This window comes from Onychomys torridus, chromosome 1, assembly GCF_903995425.1.
Source record: "Onychomys torridus chromosome 1, mOncTor1.1, whole genome shotgun sequence".
NCBI lineage: Eukaryota > Metazoa > Chordata > Mammalia > Rodentia > Cricetidae > Onychomys > Onychomys torridus.
Window position 1 is genome coordinate 18,347,065 of NC_050443.1, and position 16,758 is coordinate 18,363,822.

The window sequence follows — 16,758 nt, forward strand, 5'->3', positions numbered from 1 at the left end:
CCGCCTGTCTCTGCCTCCCGAGTGCTGGGATTAAAGGCATGTGCCACTGCCGCCTGGCCTCTCTTGGCATTTCTATGTGTATATGCTGATAGCCTTCAGTGGGATGTGTTATAGAACAATTTCCCATGGCATTCCTATTGCTTCTTGCAAGTGTGAGTCCGCTGATGGCATTTCAACACAGACTTCTGGAGGAATGCCTTCCCACAGTTTTGACAGACAAAAGATCTCCCCTTAGTGTGAGTCATCTGATGTCTAGGCAAAGATGACTTATTGTAGAAGCCCTTTCCACATTCAGGGCACACATAGGGTTTCTCACCTGTATGAATTTGCTGATGTGATGTCAATGCTGACTTCTGGATGAAGGTTTTCCCACATTTTTGACAGATAAAAGGTCTCTCCTTAGTGTGAGTTATCTGATGTCTATGCAAAGATGACCTGCCAAAGAAACCCTTCCCACATTCAGTGCAAACATAGGGTTTCTCACCCGTGTGAATTCTCTGATGATCTCGGAGTTGGCCCTTTGAAGCCAAGGCTTTCCCACAGTCACTGCATTTGTAAGGCTTTTCTCCAGTGTGTATTCTCTGATGTGTTCGAAGTACTGACTTCTGACTAAAGGCTTTCCCACACTCACTACATACATGGTGTTTTTCTCCAGTATGAATTTTTGTGTGGAGATTAAGGGACGATCTTCGGCTGAAGGCCTTCCCACATTCAGAACATGCATAAGGTGTCTCCCCAGTATGAATTCGGAGATGTTCTTTCAGTTGGGAGGAATTACTGAACGACTTCCCACAGTAGTTGCATTTGTAAGGTCTCTCTCCTGTGTGAATTCGATGATGTACTGTCAGTTGGGATGTATGACTGAATGATTTCCCACAGTAACGACATTTATAAGGCTTCTCTCCTGTATGAGTTTGCTGATGAGATGTCAACTGTGACCTCTGAAAGAAGGCCTTTCCACATTTGTGACAGACAAAAGGTTTATCCCTAGTGTGAGTTATCTGATGTCTCAGGAAACCTGACCTACCATGAAAACCTTTTCCACATTCGGTGCACACATAAGGTTTCTCTCCTGTGTGGATTCGCTCATGCTCTTCGAGTTGGTACTTAGAAGCCAAGGCTTTCCCACAGACACTACATTTGTGAGGCTTCTCCACTTTGTGAATTCGACGGTGTACATTCAGTGTGAATGAATAAGTAAATGATTTCCCACAGTCCCGGCACTTGTAAGGCTTCTCCCCTGTGTGAACTCGATGATGCATCTTCAACTGGGATGCATAAGTAAATGACTTCCCACAGTCACTGCATTTGTGAGAATTCTTCCCCAGATGAATTCTCTGGTGCATGCTGAGCTCTGACTTCTGGTTGAAAGCTTTCCCACACTCACTGCATACATGGTGTATTTGTCTAGTATGTATTTTCTGGTGAATGGTGAGACTTGACTTTCGCTTGAAGGCTTTCCCACAGTCACCACATTCATAAGGTCTCTCCTTCATATGAATCTGATAATGCACTTTCAGTCGGGATGTACAACTAAATAATTTCCCACAAACAGTACATTTGTAAGGCTTCTCCCCAGTGTGAATCGTCTTGTGAGTACTGAGGATTGACTTCTGCTTGAAGGCTTTCCCACATACAGGACACACATAGGGTCTCTCCCCTGTATGTATTCGATAATGCACCTTCAGTTGGGATGTATTATTGAAGGATTTCCCACAGTCACGGCATTGGTAAGGTTTCTCTCCAGTGTGAATTCGATGATGCACCTGCAGGTTGGATGTACGACTAAATGATTTCCCACAGTCGGGACACTCATAAGGTTTCTCTATGTGAATTTCTTGATGGGAGGTCAACTCTGACTTCTGGAGGAAGGTTTTCCCACACTTGTGACAGACAAAAGGTCTTTCTCCAGTGTGAGTTGCCTGATGTTTACTGAAAGCAGACATGTCATAGAAGACCTTGCCACACTCAGTGCATTCATCTGGTTTCTCCTTACCATGAACTACCTGCTGTGTAAGTGTTTGTTTATGGATGAGAACTTTTCTGCACTGGCTACCTTTGCATGAATTCTGTCCTTCATGAGGAATTGTACAGCCAGTATTGGAGGAGTCTTGTGTGAAGAGCTGACCAGATGTAACAACATCATGGAGCTGTTTTGTGATACTGTTTTCAGCTTCACCATTTGCTTCAAGGTTATGCTTCAAACCTTTTGCACATAACTTTGGAGCTTCCTTTTGTGTAGAAATAAGGTTGGACACTAAAGGAATGGTTTCCCCAGGCTCTTTATATTCACAATCTCTGTCTGTGCTCTGTGTTTTCTTGTTGAGGAAAGCACCAGGATTCCAGGGTGGGATCTGGTTTTGCTGATCTCTTTTTGTGGGGTCAGGATCTTGCCACAGTTCTTCTAAAATAGAGCAGCACAAACCATGTCTTATGATTTCACTTGCCTTACTAATTTGAAATGCTGCATTCTCAGAAACTTTCTGTGGAAGGGTGTAAAACTCTGATTCCACTTCTGGGAGAAGAAAAGAGATGAAAGAACATGCATAATGAACAGTATGGGTGAGGAATCACATAGAATTAATAAACAGTGAGCACAGGGGTTGGGGATTTAGCTCAGTGGTAGAGTGCTTGCCTAGCAAGCGCAAGGCCCTGGGTTCAGTCCTCAGCTATGGCAAAAAAGAAAAACAAACAAACACCTACAAAAAACCAGTGAGCACAAAATATCTGTGAGGTACTTATGACAATGAGTAGAACATGCCTACCTCTCATATGACATGCCAAACATTAGGTATACAGGCAACTTTATGATGGAAACAAACTCATTTTATCCCCCAAACCATCCCATAAAGCAGTTATAACTACTCTTCCTGTTTTAGAAATGAAGAAATACTAATATACTTAGGTCAGTGACAAAGTAATTTGTGCGGAAGACTGTTTGAACAAACCAACCAACACATTTGATTTATATAGGAGACCTCGTAGGGTAAGATGAAGGGGCAGAAACTGATAAGGCTGTTCTAAGGTAGCCTCAGTGGACAGCAAAATGTTGAAATACGGAAGAGAACACCAGAGCAGAGGACTCCATCAGTTCTGGAGAAAGCATACTCATGCCTTTCTCTTGTAGTCTCACCTAGTTAAGTGCTCGGATAGTGATGTCCCCAGCGCTCTGCTGCTAGGGATGGAAGTCGGCTCCATCCAGGAAAATACTCTATCCTTGAGCTACAACCTAGGACAAGCAAATTATCCTTTTTTAACAACAATTTACATTATATAGTGGCCTTTCCTTACTTTTCCAATCTCATACTATAATGTAAGAGTGGTTAAATGCATTTGCTCTTTTTCAAAAGACTGGAGTTTAGTTTCCAGTACTTACTTACACCAGACAGCTCACAAACTGCCGTTACTCCAGCTCCAGGAGATCCAACGTCTTCTGGACTTTGTGGAAACTCCACACATGTGGCATATACTTACACAGATACACACACAAGCACACAAAAATAAATCTAAATAAGAAAATACTATAACATGGATCAAATACATCTGAGGGATATCTACAGAATATTCCATTCAACAGAAAAAGAATACAGTCTTCTCAACAGCCCATGAAGTTTCTAAAAAACAGACCATATACTATGTTACAAAGCAAACCTGAACAATATGAAGAAGCTGAAATAACTCTTGGTATCTTAAAAGACCATAATGGAATAAAACTAGAAACCAACAGTAAGAGAAACTGCACAGATACATGGATGTACAACAGTACATTTTGAATTAACAGTGAGTCACAAAGAAATCAAAATATTAAAACACTTTGGTAATGAAATGAAGATGAATACCAACTTATCATGATCTTTGGCTACAGCTAAAGACAGTTCTAAAAGAAAGTTGATATCTGAGATATTCACATTAAAGAAATTAGAGAGAGTTCAAGCTATGATGAAACTAAAGGTCTTAGAAAATGAAGAAAAAGGCAAAATCCAAAGTAGTAGATGGAAAGAAAAAAATAAAGATCAAGGCAGTAATTAATGAAATGGAAACTAATAGAACAATACATAGAAGGAAACAAATTGATAAATGAAGTTGGGGATTCAAAAAAATGGCTCAGCTGTTAAGAGCACTGACTTCTCTTCCAGAGAACTCAGGTTCAGTTCCTAGCACCCACATGATAGTTCACAACTCTCTGTAACACTAGCCCTAGGGGGATCAGATGCCACCTTCTGGCCTCTGTGGGCACTGCACACAGATGGTGCATATATGTATGTGTAGGCAAAACGCCCATAGATGCATAAAAAAAGTGAGATTGAAAACTCGCTAGCTAAATTGACACATAGAGAAGACTCAAATTAATAAAATTAGAAATGAACAAGAGGCTATTACAACTGATTCCAAAGAAATACAACAGATTACTAGAGAGTAACTACTCGGAAATATTACATTAAAAAACAAAACTGAAAAATTTAGAATAAATGGTTAAAATTTTAGTCACATATGACCTCTAAAAATTAAGATCATGCTGGGTGTAGTGGCACAAGCCTTTAATCTAGCACTCAGGAGGTAGAGGCAGGTGGATCTCTGTGACTTCAAGGCCAGCCTGGGCTACAGAGTGAGTTCCAGTACAGCCAGCTATATAGTGAGACTCTGTGTTGAAAAAAAAAAAAACAAAAAACAAAAAACAAAAAAAAAAACTCAAGAAAATTAAATCAAGAAGACATAAACAAAATATTCATAAAAAGCAGTAATAAAGCATCTCCCTGCCAAGAAAAGCCCAAGACCAGATTCACTGGGGAATGCTCCCAAACCTTCAAAGAAGTGCTAGCATCAATACTCCTTAGACTCTTCAATAACATAGAAAGGGAACAGTAAAAAATATGAAGCCAGTATTACCCTAATACCAAAACTGGATAAGGATACAACAGAAAATAAAAGGTGTGTGTAGGGGGTGGTGGTGGAGACACACAAAACTTAAGAAAAAATGTTCAAAACATATTCAAGAACATATTAAGAAGTGTCTTTAACAAATTGTATAGGGCAACTGTATATTCTCCTGTAAAAAATGAAACTAGAGAGAGCGCTATCTTCCCTCCCCTCTTCTCTCCTTCCTTCCTTCCTTTCTTTTTTTTCTTCTTCATCTCCCTTCCTGTTTTTTTCTTTTCTAAGACAGGGTTTCTCTATGTAGTTTTTGGAGCCTGTCCTGGATCTTGCTCTGTAGACCAGGCTGGCCTCAAACTCAGAGATCCACCTGCCTCTGCCTCCCGAGTGCTGGGATTAAAGGCGTGCGCTACCATTGCCTGGCATTCTTTCGCTTTCTTTTCTTTCTTTCCTTCCTTCCTTCCTTCCTTCCTTTCTTTCTTTCTTTCTTTCTTTCTTTCTTTCTTTCTTTCTCTCTCTTCTCTCTCTCTCTCTCTCTCTCTCTCTCTCTCTCTCTTTCTTTCTTTCTTTTTGAAAGGTATCCTGGTAGTCAGGAGCCAAGGAATACCACAGAGTCACAACACACAACACACTCACACGAGAGATTTATTGGGAGAGAAACAAAAGGGTGGCTGCCTCTGCTTGGGAGAGAAGCAGCCTCTTTTTCTTTAGAAAAGACTTATTCATTTTATGTGTAGCACCTGAAGGGGCCAGAAGGGAAGTCGGATCCCCTAGAACTGGAATTACAAATAGTTGTGAGCTGCCATGTGGGTACTGGGAACCAAACTCGGGTCCTCTGGAAGAGCAGCCAGTGCTCTTGAACCCTGATGAACAACGTTAAACAGACTGAAGATCTTAATGTAATGTATGATATTCTGAAACTGCTAAAGGAAGACAGATGCAAAACTCCTAAAGACACAGGCGTGCTCAGACTTGTAGGAAAAGACTTCGATAGCACAGGAAAAAATCCTGTGAATTGTCAAGTGTGATTATAATAGATAGAAAATTAAAAACCTGCACCCCAAAAGAAACAATCATCAGAAGGAAGAGACAGCCTATGTAATGGGAAAGAATCTTCCTAACTATAGATAGTCATATAGACTATATGAAGAACTACAAAAGAATAAAATACCAAAACACCAAATTCTCCAAGAAATAGCTAATATATTTAATGAATACTTCTCAAAAGGCATACTAATGGCCAAAAGATATTTGAAAAAGTATTCACTATTCTTAGTGATCAGGGAAGTCAAATTAAAACTTTTTTCATATTCTAGCTGACCCCAGTCAGAAGGAACTAACAACAAATGCATACAAAGTTACACCCCTGTCCACTGCTACAGGGGACGCAAAGAAGTCACTAAAGAAGCCAGTGGAAGTTCCTCGAAGAACTGAAAATAGAACTATCATATGACCCAGCCAGACCAACCCTGCCTGTATGCCTGAAGAACTCTGTATGAACATCAGCAGCCATATTTATTGATGCACTAAGAAATGGGATCAGATGTCTCTGAACAGATGAATGTATGAAGAAAATGTAGAACAGATACACAATGGGATTTTAGTTAGCTATAAAGAAAAAAAATATAAAATCATGAAAACTGTAGCAAAATGGATGGAACTTGAGATCATTATGTTAGATGAATTAAGTGAGACAAATACCACATTTTTCTTACAAGTAGACTCCAGATTTTAATTTCTGTACACACACACACACACACACACACACACACACACACACACACACACCTGCATGTGTTATGTGTAAATAGTGAAAGTAGAAAGTGGACTGTGAAAGGAGAAGAGATCTTAGGGGAAGAAGAAAAATCGAGAGAGTGGCACACATGGGACATACAGGCAGAAGGGAGAGAATCTGTGGCAAGGAAGGGGCCCAGCAAGAGGCGACTGGGGAGGTCAGTAGGGAAAGGACTAGGAGGGGAAAAACAGAGTGACAGATATTACAAGGACATGACAATGAAGCTAACATAGAAAATATCCACTGCAAACTATCAGCAACCATGCTAAAAGCTTTGTACCTCACCAATGGACCTTATCAATGTTGACACATCTGTCTGTCTATACTTCTACCACACTGGGGACTGAACCCAAGGCTCTGTGCATGCTACGCTGGCACTCTACCACTGAGATATATATCCCCAGCCCTAACCATGGTTAACATGAAAGAAAAAAAAAAGGCCAATTTTCTTCCTAACCAACACATTTATCCACCAGTGCATTTATCTATATCATCAGCCACCACTAGGTTTCCCTCATCTGCTTTTTTTGTTTATTATAGACAATCAAGGTATACAAATATGAATGTCTGTGTGGACCTTCTGGAGAAAATGGTTGCATTAGTCACTTAGGTAATCTCCATGATGAGGCACCCATACCTACCACTCACCTCTGAGAGTCTTGTCCCCACTCCTAGTCCATATTCACAAAGCACTGTGGCATTAGTTGTAGAGAGCTGGGGTAGGAAGCAAGCTCGGTACCCACTACCGTGGTCCATATTCACAATGTCCTGCACCCTGAGCTGCAGAGAGTGACAGCAGGAAGCAAACTAGGGGCCCAACACTAGGGGACTGGGGAAGTGAGGATGACTGATAAGGGCCTCTAATGACGTCCACCTCCATCTAGGTCATATTCACTTACCTTGACACCAACATTGCTGATGTGGGAACTTAACCTCTCCCATCCATGCCTCCTTTCTTTTCTTTATCCTGAGGATGGCCCCAGAGCTAGGAATGGGGTACCCTGTAAATTGGAAGAATATTTACTCAGTGTGTAGCTTTTAGGCTTTAGTGGTCACCCGATGAGCTTTGCCACTGGCTGATTGGAAAAATCAACACTTTGTAGTGGGCACAGAATTATTAACTTGGAATGTCAAAAAGTAACAAATTATGAGGACAGACCATGGGGAAAAACCATGGCATATTTTTGATATCCCATCATGTTCTACAAAAAGAATGGGGTAATGATGCCCATCCTGGGTCCCAGGCCACCTGTGCTAACCCACTGCCAAGAGGTGGCTGTAGATCTCCAGCATCACGTCCTGGTACAGGCGTCTCTGGGCAGGGTCCAGGTGCCGCCACTCCTCCTGGCTGAAGTTCACGGCCACATCCTCGAATGACACCACCCTTAATCTCTGTAGCAAAAAAGTGCAGTCATTGTGAGTTAGTCATCACTGAAGAGTAGGACATAACAATGTGGTTCAGTGATCCTTTACTGTGATTTATCATTAGGCTTTCCATAAAATATCTATTTCATATTATATGAATAATATATATTATATAAATATTTTATAAGTCAAGAAAGTTCATAAAAATATCCTTCCATCTCTTGTACACTCAGGTTTTTCTTCCCCAAAACAGCCAGAAATGGGTTGTTATGAATGCTTCAAAAAGGAATAAGCAGCCTGACACTTAGAGCCAACATTATAGTCCAGGCTTCAGGGAAGTGGTGAAGTATCATGAAAGGTTGAGAACCAGAGGAAGGAGGAGCATTTAGAGACTGAAGACTTGAAACAAAATCAACTGCACTGTTTGCTTTTAGCTTTGGGAATTCTTATTAATTTAGAAAATCACATGTCAGAATATCTCTAGTATCATTAGATGTAAATAATCCATCCATGAACTAGAAGACAACTCACTGAAAGACATATTACAATAAAAAAAAGTTCAAAATTCCTTTTTAAAACACTAAAAGCTGGGTGTGCTGCACTCCTTTAATCCCAGCACTCTGAAGAGAGTGGCAGGTGGATCTCTACAAGTTTGAGGCTAGTCTGGTCTACACAGAGAGTTCTAGCCAGAGTAGGCTACATAGGAAAGTGTGTTTTCATGCTCCTCCAGGTATAGTGGTTTACTTCAGATTAATCATTACAGCTGGCTATTGTTATTTGCTTATGTGTCTCTATGGAAAAACATGTTTTTGCTGTGTGCAGTTTGCGTGCCACAGGAGGAGGCTTGCCCTTGTGATTGGATACTTTACTCACGTGACTCCTCTTAACCCTCAGAGTATAAATAGTCTGATGCTCTGAATGAGACTTTAGTCTGTCTCATTTATCAGCTGCATTCTCCCAGGTCTGACCACCTCTAGAGCAGTAAACAGTTTCATTTTGATTTTTGGCAAGGCAGCATCAGACACTCGTGGTCTCCAAGACTTACCTGCCATGCATTCACATCAAACGAACTCCTTCAAAGATACCCACCCAATGACAGTGGTTATGAAATGGGACAAGAAGACACAGGATTGAGGGCTACATCTAAACCCAAGCACCAAGAGGCAGGGTACAGAGTGACATGGAAGACTAGAAGGTGCAGGAGCACTGGCCTGTGGTCTGCTCTCAGCTGGAGGAGCAAGTCTGCCTCTGGATTGGGGAGCCCAGGATCTGCTGCTCCCCATGTCTGCCCTCCAGTTTTACAGAACTGGACCCCAGGCAACTGCTGCTTACCTCGCATGACCCATCCTGCTCCTGTAGGCTCAGTCTCTGGGGCTCCTGGGATAAATTCATGTCAGCAGGTATGTTTCCTCCCTTGGCCTCTTTTGCTGGCAGATCCGATTTTTTTCAGGAACTGGAAGCTGGGTGAATGTCTAGAGGTTCCCAGGAGGGCAGCTGAGTAGAGGCCAGCTGTGATGAGGCAGAAAATCCCACAGCCTGGATGATGTGGCCTGACTTAGGTGTAAAGAGACAGCAGAAAGTCCCAGAGAGGGAATGACTTTGTGTCCTCAGACAACATTTGCCACACATGAGTTTCTGAGGGCCCAAGACAGTCACAGTGTAGACACGATGCAACAGACAAAGCTCAGAAAAGCCTTCCTCTAGTATTGACCAGGGTGATGAAAGAGAAAACCCAACACCATAATCTGGGGTCTGGGAGATGGTGCAGTGGGTAAGAGAGCTTGCTGCTGGTGCATGAGGACCTGAGTTCAAATCCTCAGCAACCTGAACAAGGCAAGCTTGGCCACAAATGCCTGTAACTCGAGCACCGTGTGGGACTAAGAGAAGAGTATCTCTGGGCTCTCTGTCTATCAGCCTAGCTCCAGGTCCAGTGAGAGACCCAACCTCAAGGGAGTAAGGCTGGGAGTGATGGAGCAGGACACTCAACAGCTTACTCTAGCCTCAGTGCATGTGCACTGACGGACACATACATGTACCTATACCCACATCCATGTACAAACATTCCACATAACCACACACATACCAAAAGCCCAAACAACTCCCCTCCCTCAAGGTAAACACCAAACACCGTAGTTAGCACTCAAGTTTAGGAAAGATTCACTGCAGCTCCCACAGTTTTTAATTGGAGAAGAGGAGGTATAAACCTAGTAGTTTCCAAAGTGAGGGCGCAAGTGTGCACTGTGCGCACTGGGGACCGGAAGTGATACGAAGCGTGGCATCATCTCAGCACCTGCCAGGCTGCTCCTTTTCTGAGCTTTGTCAAGCCATTCACACACAGCTGGCCAACCTCCAGCTTTTTGAGACATGGTCTTACTTATGTAGCTCTTCCTGGCCTGGAGCTTTCTATGTAGATCAGGCTGGCCTTAACTCACAGAGTTCCACCTGCCTCTGCTCCCTGAGCTCTAGGACTAAAGATGTGTGCCATCAGGCTCAGGTCTCACAGAACTCTTAACCATGTCCTAAGCATTAGTATAATCATTTTTCCCCAGATGTGACAAAGATGACTATGGGCTGTTCCATACTGCACCTTAAGAGGCAGAGTGGGGATCAGCCTCATCTCTTCCCTAGTCTAAACCACACACAGTCCCTATTACCAAGTGCAGTTCTTTGTGTGCGCAGCATCCAGAAACTTTTCTGGTTCTTCCTGCTTTCTGAGAGCGGAGATGTGGTGCAGTGTGATGTGGGAATGGCCACTCTTGGTTCTTTCTAAGCATTTTTGTGTCCACCTATTGATACATCAACATCCCATTCTCTTCCCTTAAGTTCAGTGGCCCAATCCCTTCCCTGACTTGGAAACATTCCACATAAACACCAGGCCACGGAAATGCTTGTGGAGGCACACACAAAGCATCTCTCCCCTGTCCACAATGTCTTCATGGTAAATAGGATGTACTCACTGACATCCTGGACTCAGTGACCTCCAATAAGTGGACCACGGCACCACCAAATTAAACATGGGGATGTCCATTTCCACAGAACATTATTACTTTGACAGCCAAGACAATGCCAGAGATAACTATTTACAGGTTTCCAGAGAACCTTCAATAAACTAAAAAGTGAGGCCCAAACAACATCCTCAATAAGGACACAGCATTATTCTGCTCAAATGCCAGTCACTGGCCCTTACTGTGGCCACATGGTCCCCAGCAGAGGACAGCATGACCCACGTCATCTGCAAAGAACCCCAGCCTCCAAGTTAAGTGAACTCAGGGGTTAGGATTGGCCTTTTTTTTTTTTTTTTTTTTTTTTTTTGAGACAGGGTTTCTCTGTAGCTTTGGATCCTGTCCTGGACTAGCTCTGTAGACCAGGCTGGCCTCGAACTCACCAAGATCCACCTGCCTCTGCCTCCTGAGTGCTGGGATTAAAGGCGTGCACCACCACCTCCGGGCTTTAGGATTTGCCTTTTAAAGTTTGTTTTGCATCTCAAGCTCCCTACGGGAGACGACATGCTGAGAATGAAACGGTCCTGTCCTAGAAGCCTTGTTGTCTGCACAAAGGCTAATCATCTCCCAGCTCTCCTGACTGTCTGTGCGTGTTCCCTGGCTTTTGTCCCATGCATTCTGAGTTTTAGCCCTGCTGAGAGAAGCGACAGGCTAACTGAGAATGGCTGGTCTCCCAAAATGAGCTCAAACTACGAATAAGCTCATTTTCCATTTCTACCTACTTTTTCTCTTCTCGCAGGCCACTTCTCGAGTGAGACACCAGCCCCAGGCTCGCGGTGGCGGGCCCCATCGGCAAGCCCGCTTTCCCGACTCCCCAGCTCAACTACAGCAAACCCCTGCGGCCTTATCAGCTGTCACTCAGCACAAACCAGCATTCAACAGCAGAGTCCCCCTGCGTCGCCGTCATTCACCTCACACTGTACCTCAGAGAGCTCTGTACACGGCACGCCGGTGCCCGCGACTTCCTCCCACGGACGCACAGTGTTCAGAATCCAAACTCTAGTGTTGTCTGAGCAACAATAACAGAAGCGATCAGCGTCAAGATTTAAGCGGATATGACCGCTCCAGACCACTTCCGTTTGCTGTGAATCAGTGTTCCTGGCCTTTTTTTGCCGGTGGAGGACGGCGCAACGCATGCGCACCACCACTTGTGACGGTCCATCTTGCCAATACTCACTTTGGATCATCAGGTAGTTTCTGTTCTGCTAGTAGCTGTCTTGGCCACTCCCACCATCACCTTAGTTCCATAAAGCCAGGCAAGGCTTATGGGATGTGAGTATAGCGAAAGTCCAAGGCTGTCTCACGTTGTCAGGGCCTTAATTTCCTACCTGTACGGGTATATCATCTATTTCTAAGAGACTGTGACATTACATATTACTAAAAATAGCATTTCTATGTATGTTATCAGGGACTTGAAATTTTCTTTTTTTTCTCTAAATTAAAAAAAAAAAAATTAAATTAGACACAGTTGTTGGTGAATGGGAATTAAAGCCATATGGAATCTTAATAGGTGAGAATCTGAAATAAATATAATACTGGGGCATTTAGTGGTCACCAGAGGTGAGGAGATCTGCTGTCAATGAGTAGTTTTTTTAAAAAATGTCCATTATTTATTTATTGTGTGCTTTGCATATATAGAAAATAGTATAGAGCTGGGTGGAAGGGGAAATAATGGTGAACAGGGAGAGACCAGTTGACAGTGAAAGCATCCTAAGTCAATAGGCCAAAGTAGAGCATCCAAACAACATGAAAGATCATTGCAGCACTGTAGCACGAATCTTAAAAGGTCTTATTAATAAAAACAAACCCAGAGCCAAGTATTGGGGTGAATGGTGAAAGATCAGAGAAACAGAACAAGCCACAGCCAACCTCACCTTGCTAATTCCTCAGCTGATCTTGCTTCCTCAAACTGAAAGCTTCTGAGTCCTCACCCAAATGGATCTCAGCTGAACTGCTGCTCAAAGGCCTAAAAGATTAAAAAGCCTCTAGTTCCCGGTCTCATGCCTCATATACCTTTTTGCTTTCTGCCATCACTTCCTGGGACTGGCTGTTTCCGCATGGATCTCTGCCTCCCAAGTGATAGGTGTGTGTGCCACCATTTTCTGGCCTCTATATCTATCTAGTGGCTGTTCTGTTCTCTGACCCCAAATAAGTTTATAAGGGTGCACAACATATTGGGGGACACACTATCACCACACAGCATCTTCAGCTCTGTGTAGACCAGGCTGGTCTTAAATTTGCTGTGATCCTCTTGCCTCTGCCTCCTAAGGGCTGGGAGGGATGTGCCATCATGCTTGGCTTTCCAGATGACCTTGACCATCTTTGAGAACAGACTATAGAAGTGGTTGTGACCAGAGATTTATGCCCAAAGAATAGTCTCAGCCATCCATCACCACATGTCAAAATTATAATAAAGGATATATAAGTTAATATAATGCAAATGTCATCTGCTCGTTTGTCTGCTACATCTCAGCATGTCATTGACAGCCACACCCACTTATTGCAGCCCAGGCACCACCTTACGCTTCCAGAGTTACTTTCCTCGTTTCTACCCCTCTAGTTGGTCAACCTGGCACAGTGCCCATCTGTCTTGCAGCCTGAGCCACAGCCAGTCCACCAGGCAGAGGGAGCACTTGCCCCGTAGAGGCAATGAAGCACAAGAGCCAATCAGAAGGTAAAGCTGCATGCCTCTCCATCTTTGTGCTCCATGAGATTGAGCTAATGGGCAGCTGAGGAAGCTGCCCTGTAGATATCATAAAACTGTCCTGTGTATCAGGAGGCTGAATCACAGATACCCTAGAGAACTTCTTAGGCCAGGCATGGTGGTGAACAACCTCTAATCCCACGGTGGCAAATCTCTGTGGGTTCCAGACCAGCCTGTTTTATACAGTGAGTTCCAGGCCAGCTAGGGCTACACAGTGAGATCCTATCTAAACAAAATATAGCAGAAATGTACACAAAGCAAATTGTTGAGAAGGGTAAGTTAGGCACATACCTGGAGTAGCACTGAGATGTTTTAAGTGTGAGGTGGAGAACAGCATTTTCCAGAACGGAGTGGAAGTGAAGGTGGATAGATAAGCAGGTAAGTCCATGGTAAATCTTAGAGCTGCATGTGAGAAAGGAGACTGTGGTGATGGGACTTTAGATGTCATCCAAATTCCAAACAGTGAGCTAAGCTGGATATGACTGTGAAAGAGCATAGATAATTATTTATAAATGGGGTCTCACGTGCCCCAGGGCGGCCTCAAACTTCCTACGAAGCCAAGAATCTCCACAAAGACCTGATCCTTCCTGCCTCTACCTCCTGAATGGCTAGATTTCAGGAGTGTATTACTGTGCTCAATTTATGCTGGAGGTCAAGCTCATTCTATCAGTTGAGCTAAATACCCAATCAGGAGTTTGTTTTAAAACTGTAGTAAATGGGTATGGTGATATTTTCTTTGTGATCTAACAAATAAAGCTTGCCTGAAGATCAGAGTGTGGATCTAAACCACTAGTTAGCCACAGAGGCCAGGCACTGGTGGCACACACCTTTAATCCCAGCACTCAGGAGGCAGAGGCAGACAATCTCTGTGAGTTCCAGGCCAGCATCGGCTACACATGTTTGATCCATTCTAAAAGAGAAAAAGAGAAACAGAGCTAGTGGGTGATGGCTCACATCTTTAATCCCAGTACTTTGGAATCACACGCCTTTGATCCCAGCACTAGGAAAGTGGAGACAGGAAGGGATATGACTGGGCAGAGATATATAAGGTGGGAGGAAACAGGAGCTCAGCGCGTTCAGTCCGAGGATTTGTGGAGTCAGGATCTTGCCCACTTTGGTCTGAGGATTCAGTAGAGGTAAAAGGTCTCTCTAGTGGTTGGCTCCTTTACTTCTCTGATCTTCCAGCATTTACTCTGATACCTAACTCTGGGTTTTTATTATTAAGACCAATTAGAATTCATGCTAAAATGGCCACAGGAGCATCTTAAGTAGCTGAGATGATCTTATTCATGTTTCAGAAGGATTGGTTTTCCTACAGGAGAGTTGATGGTGGCAAGATCTGCATTTGTCAGACTTTCTTGTCGGACTTTCTCATGGGGATCGCCAGCTCCCAAATAATGACATAGAGACTTATTATTATGAAAACTTGGTCTTGACCTCAGGCTTGTTCCCAACTAGCTTTTATAACTTAATTGCTTCTATTAATCTATGTTTTGCCATGTGGCTTTTTACCACTTTGCCATTCTGTATGCCAGACTCCCTCCATGTCTCTGGCATCTCTCTCATGCACCTAGATTCATCCCGGGTTCCTGTCTCTGCCCAGCAGTCCCATCTAACCTCTCCTGTCTAGCTATTGGACATTCAGCTCTTTATTAAATCAATCAGGTGCCTTAGTCAGGCAAGGTAAAACAGTGACATCTTCACAGTGTACAAAAGGGTTATCCCACAACATGCATTACAGAAGGACTGAAGACAATAAATGGAGGTTTACAATATTAACACTTTTCCTGCTCACCAATGATTGCTAAACCATAACAGTGACACTTTACTGAAATATTTACAGTGTAGGACTGAGTGACAAGACCTGAATGCAGTGATAAATTACAACTTCACAGGGGAGAGATGACCTGGCATGCTGTGCACCTGGTAGGATGCAGTAAAGGCTGCATACTATACACATTGATTTGATTATGGAGAAAAAAAATCAAATTATAATCTGATCATACTTCCAGGCCAGAGCTCTCAAGTGGAAATATAAAAAGAGCTACAAAATAATTTAGAGATTTCTAGTAGTCACACCAGAATAGAAATAAATGGAGTCAATTTAATAGTATATTTGACTTAGTCCAATATATCCAAATTATTATTCCTAGAAACTCAGCTTTCCAAAACCAATGAATAGCTATGAAATAAAAAAGTTAAAAGACTGAAGACTCGGGGACCAGAGATATGTGTGTGAAAGAATTTGTGGGGCTCTTTTCTCAGGAAACATTTCCTCAGTTATTATGGGATTATGAGGGGAGCTACTAGGGGTTGCTCCTCAAGGTTGTTTAAGCAGTAAACAGATGCTGGGGATATGGTTTCCACAGTTGCCTGTAACAAGTCTTCTTTGGCCTTGCCAGCTCCCAAATAATGGCATGGAGACTTCTTATTAATTATGGAAGATCAACTTATAGCTTAGGTTAGTTCCTAACTAGTTCTTTCTATTCATCAACATGCTGCCATATGGATCTTGGCTGTTACCTCTTCTCCTGCATGTCCTGCTTGTTCTCCATCTCCTCGTGTCTCTGGATTCCTCTTTCTACTTCCTTTCTGCCCAGAAGTCCCACCTATACCTCTTCCTGCCTACCCATTGGCCATTCATCTCTATTTTAAACCAATCACAGTGGGCATTTGTGATTTTCTTTACAAATTCTTTTTTGAGCAATTTGTCTCATATATAATATCTTATATGTTTAAATGGACAGTGAATATCTAGACTTTTTTCTTAAATACAAATTCTACAATGTACAATGCAGCATCTTTAAAAATGCAGTCTTCTGTGGTGGTTTCAATGAGAATAACTCCTAGGGGTTCATGTATTTGAATACTTGGTCCCCAGCAGGTAGACATTTGGGGAGGTATTAGAAAGTGGGCCTTGTTGAAGGAAGTGTGACTAGGAATGGGCTTCAAGGTATCAAAAGTCCACACCATTCCCAGTTAGCCTTGTGCTGTGGATGAGTTGAGAGCTTTCAGTTTCT

The 16,758-nt window shown here is 42.9% G+C and overlaps 1 protein-coding gene across 8 annotated transcripts; it reads right to left on the reverse strand.

Annotated features, from left to right (window-relative positions):
• Nucleotides 1-6: 6 nt before the first annotated feature.
• LOC118579826 (zinc finger protein 175-like) lies at nt 7-12,110 on the reverse strand. 8 transcript variants are annotated; one of them, XM_036181605.1, is made up of 6 exons: nt 11,958-12,110; nt 9,365-9,586; nt 7,927-8,059; nt 7,567-7,668; nt 3,134-3,229; nt 2,348-2,404 (listed from the first exon to the last, which is right to left on the reverse strand). In XM_036181605.1, exons 2-5 carry the CDS (start codon nt 9,422-9,424, stop codon nt 3,138-3,140), a joined length of 387 nt encoding a protein of 128 aa, XP_036037498.1. In that variant the 5' UTR covers nt 9,425-9,586; nt 11,958-12,110; the 3' UTR covers nt 2,348-2,404; nt 3,134-3,137. The 8 variants fall into 8 exon arrangements, with proteins under 8 accessions (XP_036037469.1, XP_036037461.1, XP_036037475.1 ...); XM_036181596.1 differs by lacking the exon at nt 2,348-2,404 and adding an exon at nt 2,456-2,515; XM_036181576.1 differs by lacking the exon at nt 3,134-3,229 and having other exon boundaries at nt 7-2,515; nt 9,365-9,541.
• Between the last annotated feature and the right edge of the window lie 4,648 nt (nt 12,111-16,758).

What these genes read in the sequence shown, in the direction of transcription:
- LOC118579826 (XM_036181576.1), bottom strand. Translation starts at nt 9,424, where the DNA reads ATGAATTTATCCCAGGAGCCCCAGAGACTGAGCCTACAGGAGCAGGAT. An exon ending in AGCAGGATGGGTCATGCGAG is followed by an intron (nt 8,060 to 9,364) that starts GTAAGCAGCAGT and finishes TTTTTGCTACAG; the next exon opens with AGATTAAGGGTGGTGTCATT. An exon ending in CAGCCACCTCTTGGCAGTGG is followed by an intron (nt 7,669 to 7,926) that starts GTTAGCACAGGT and finishes TCCAATTTACAG; the next exon opens with GGTACCCCATTCCTAGCTCT.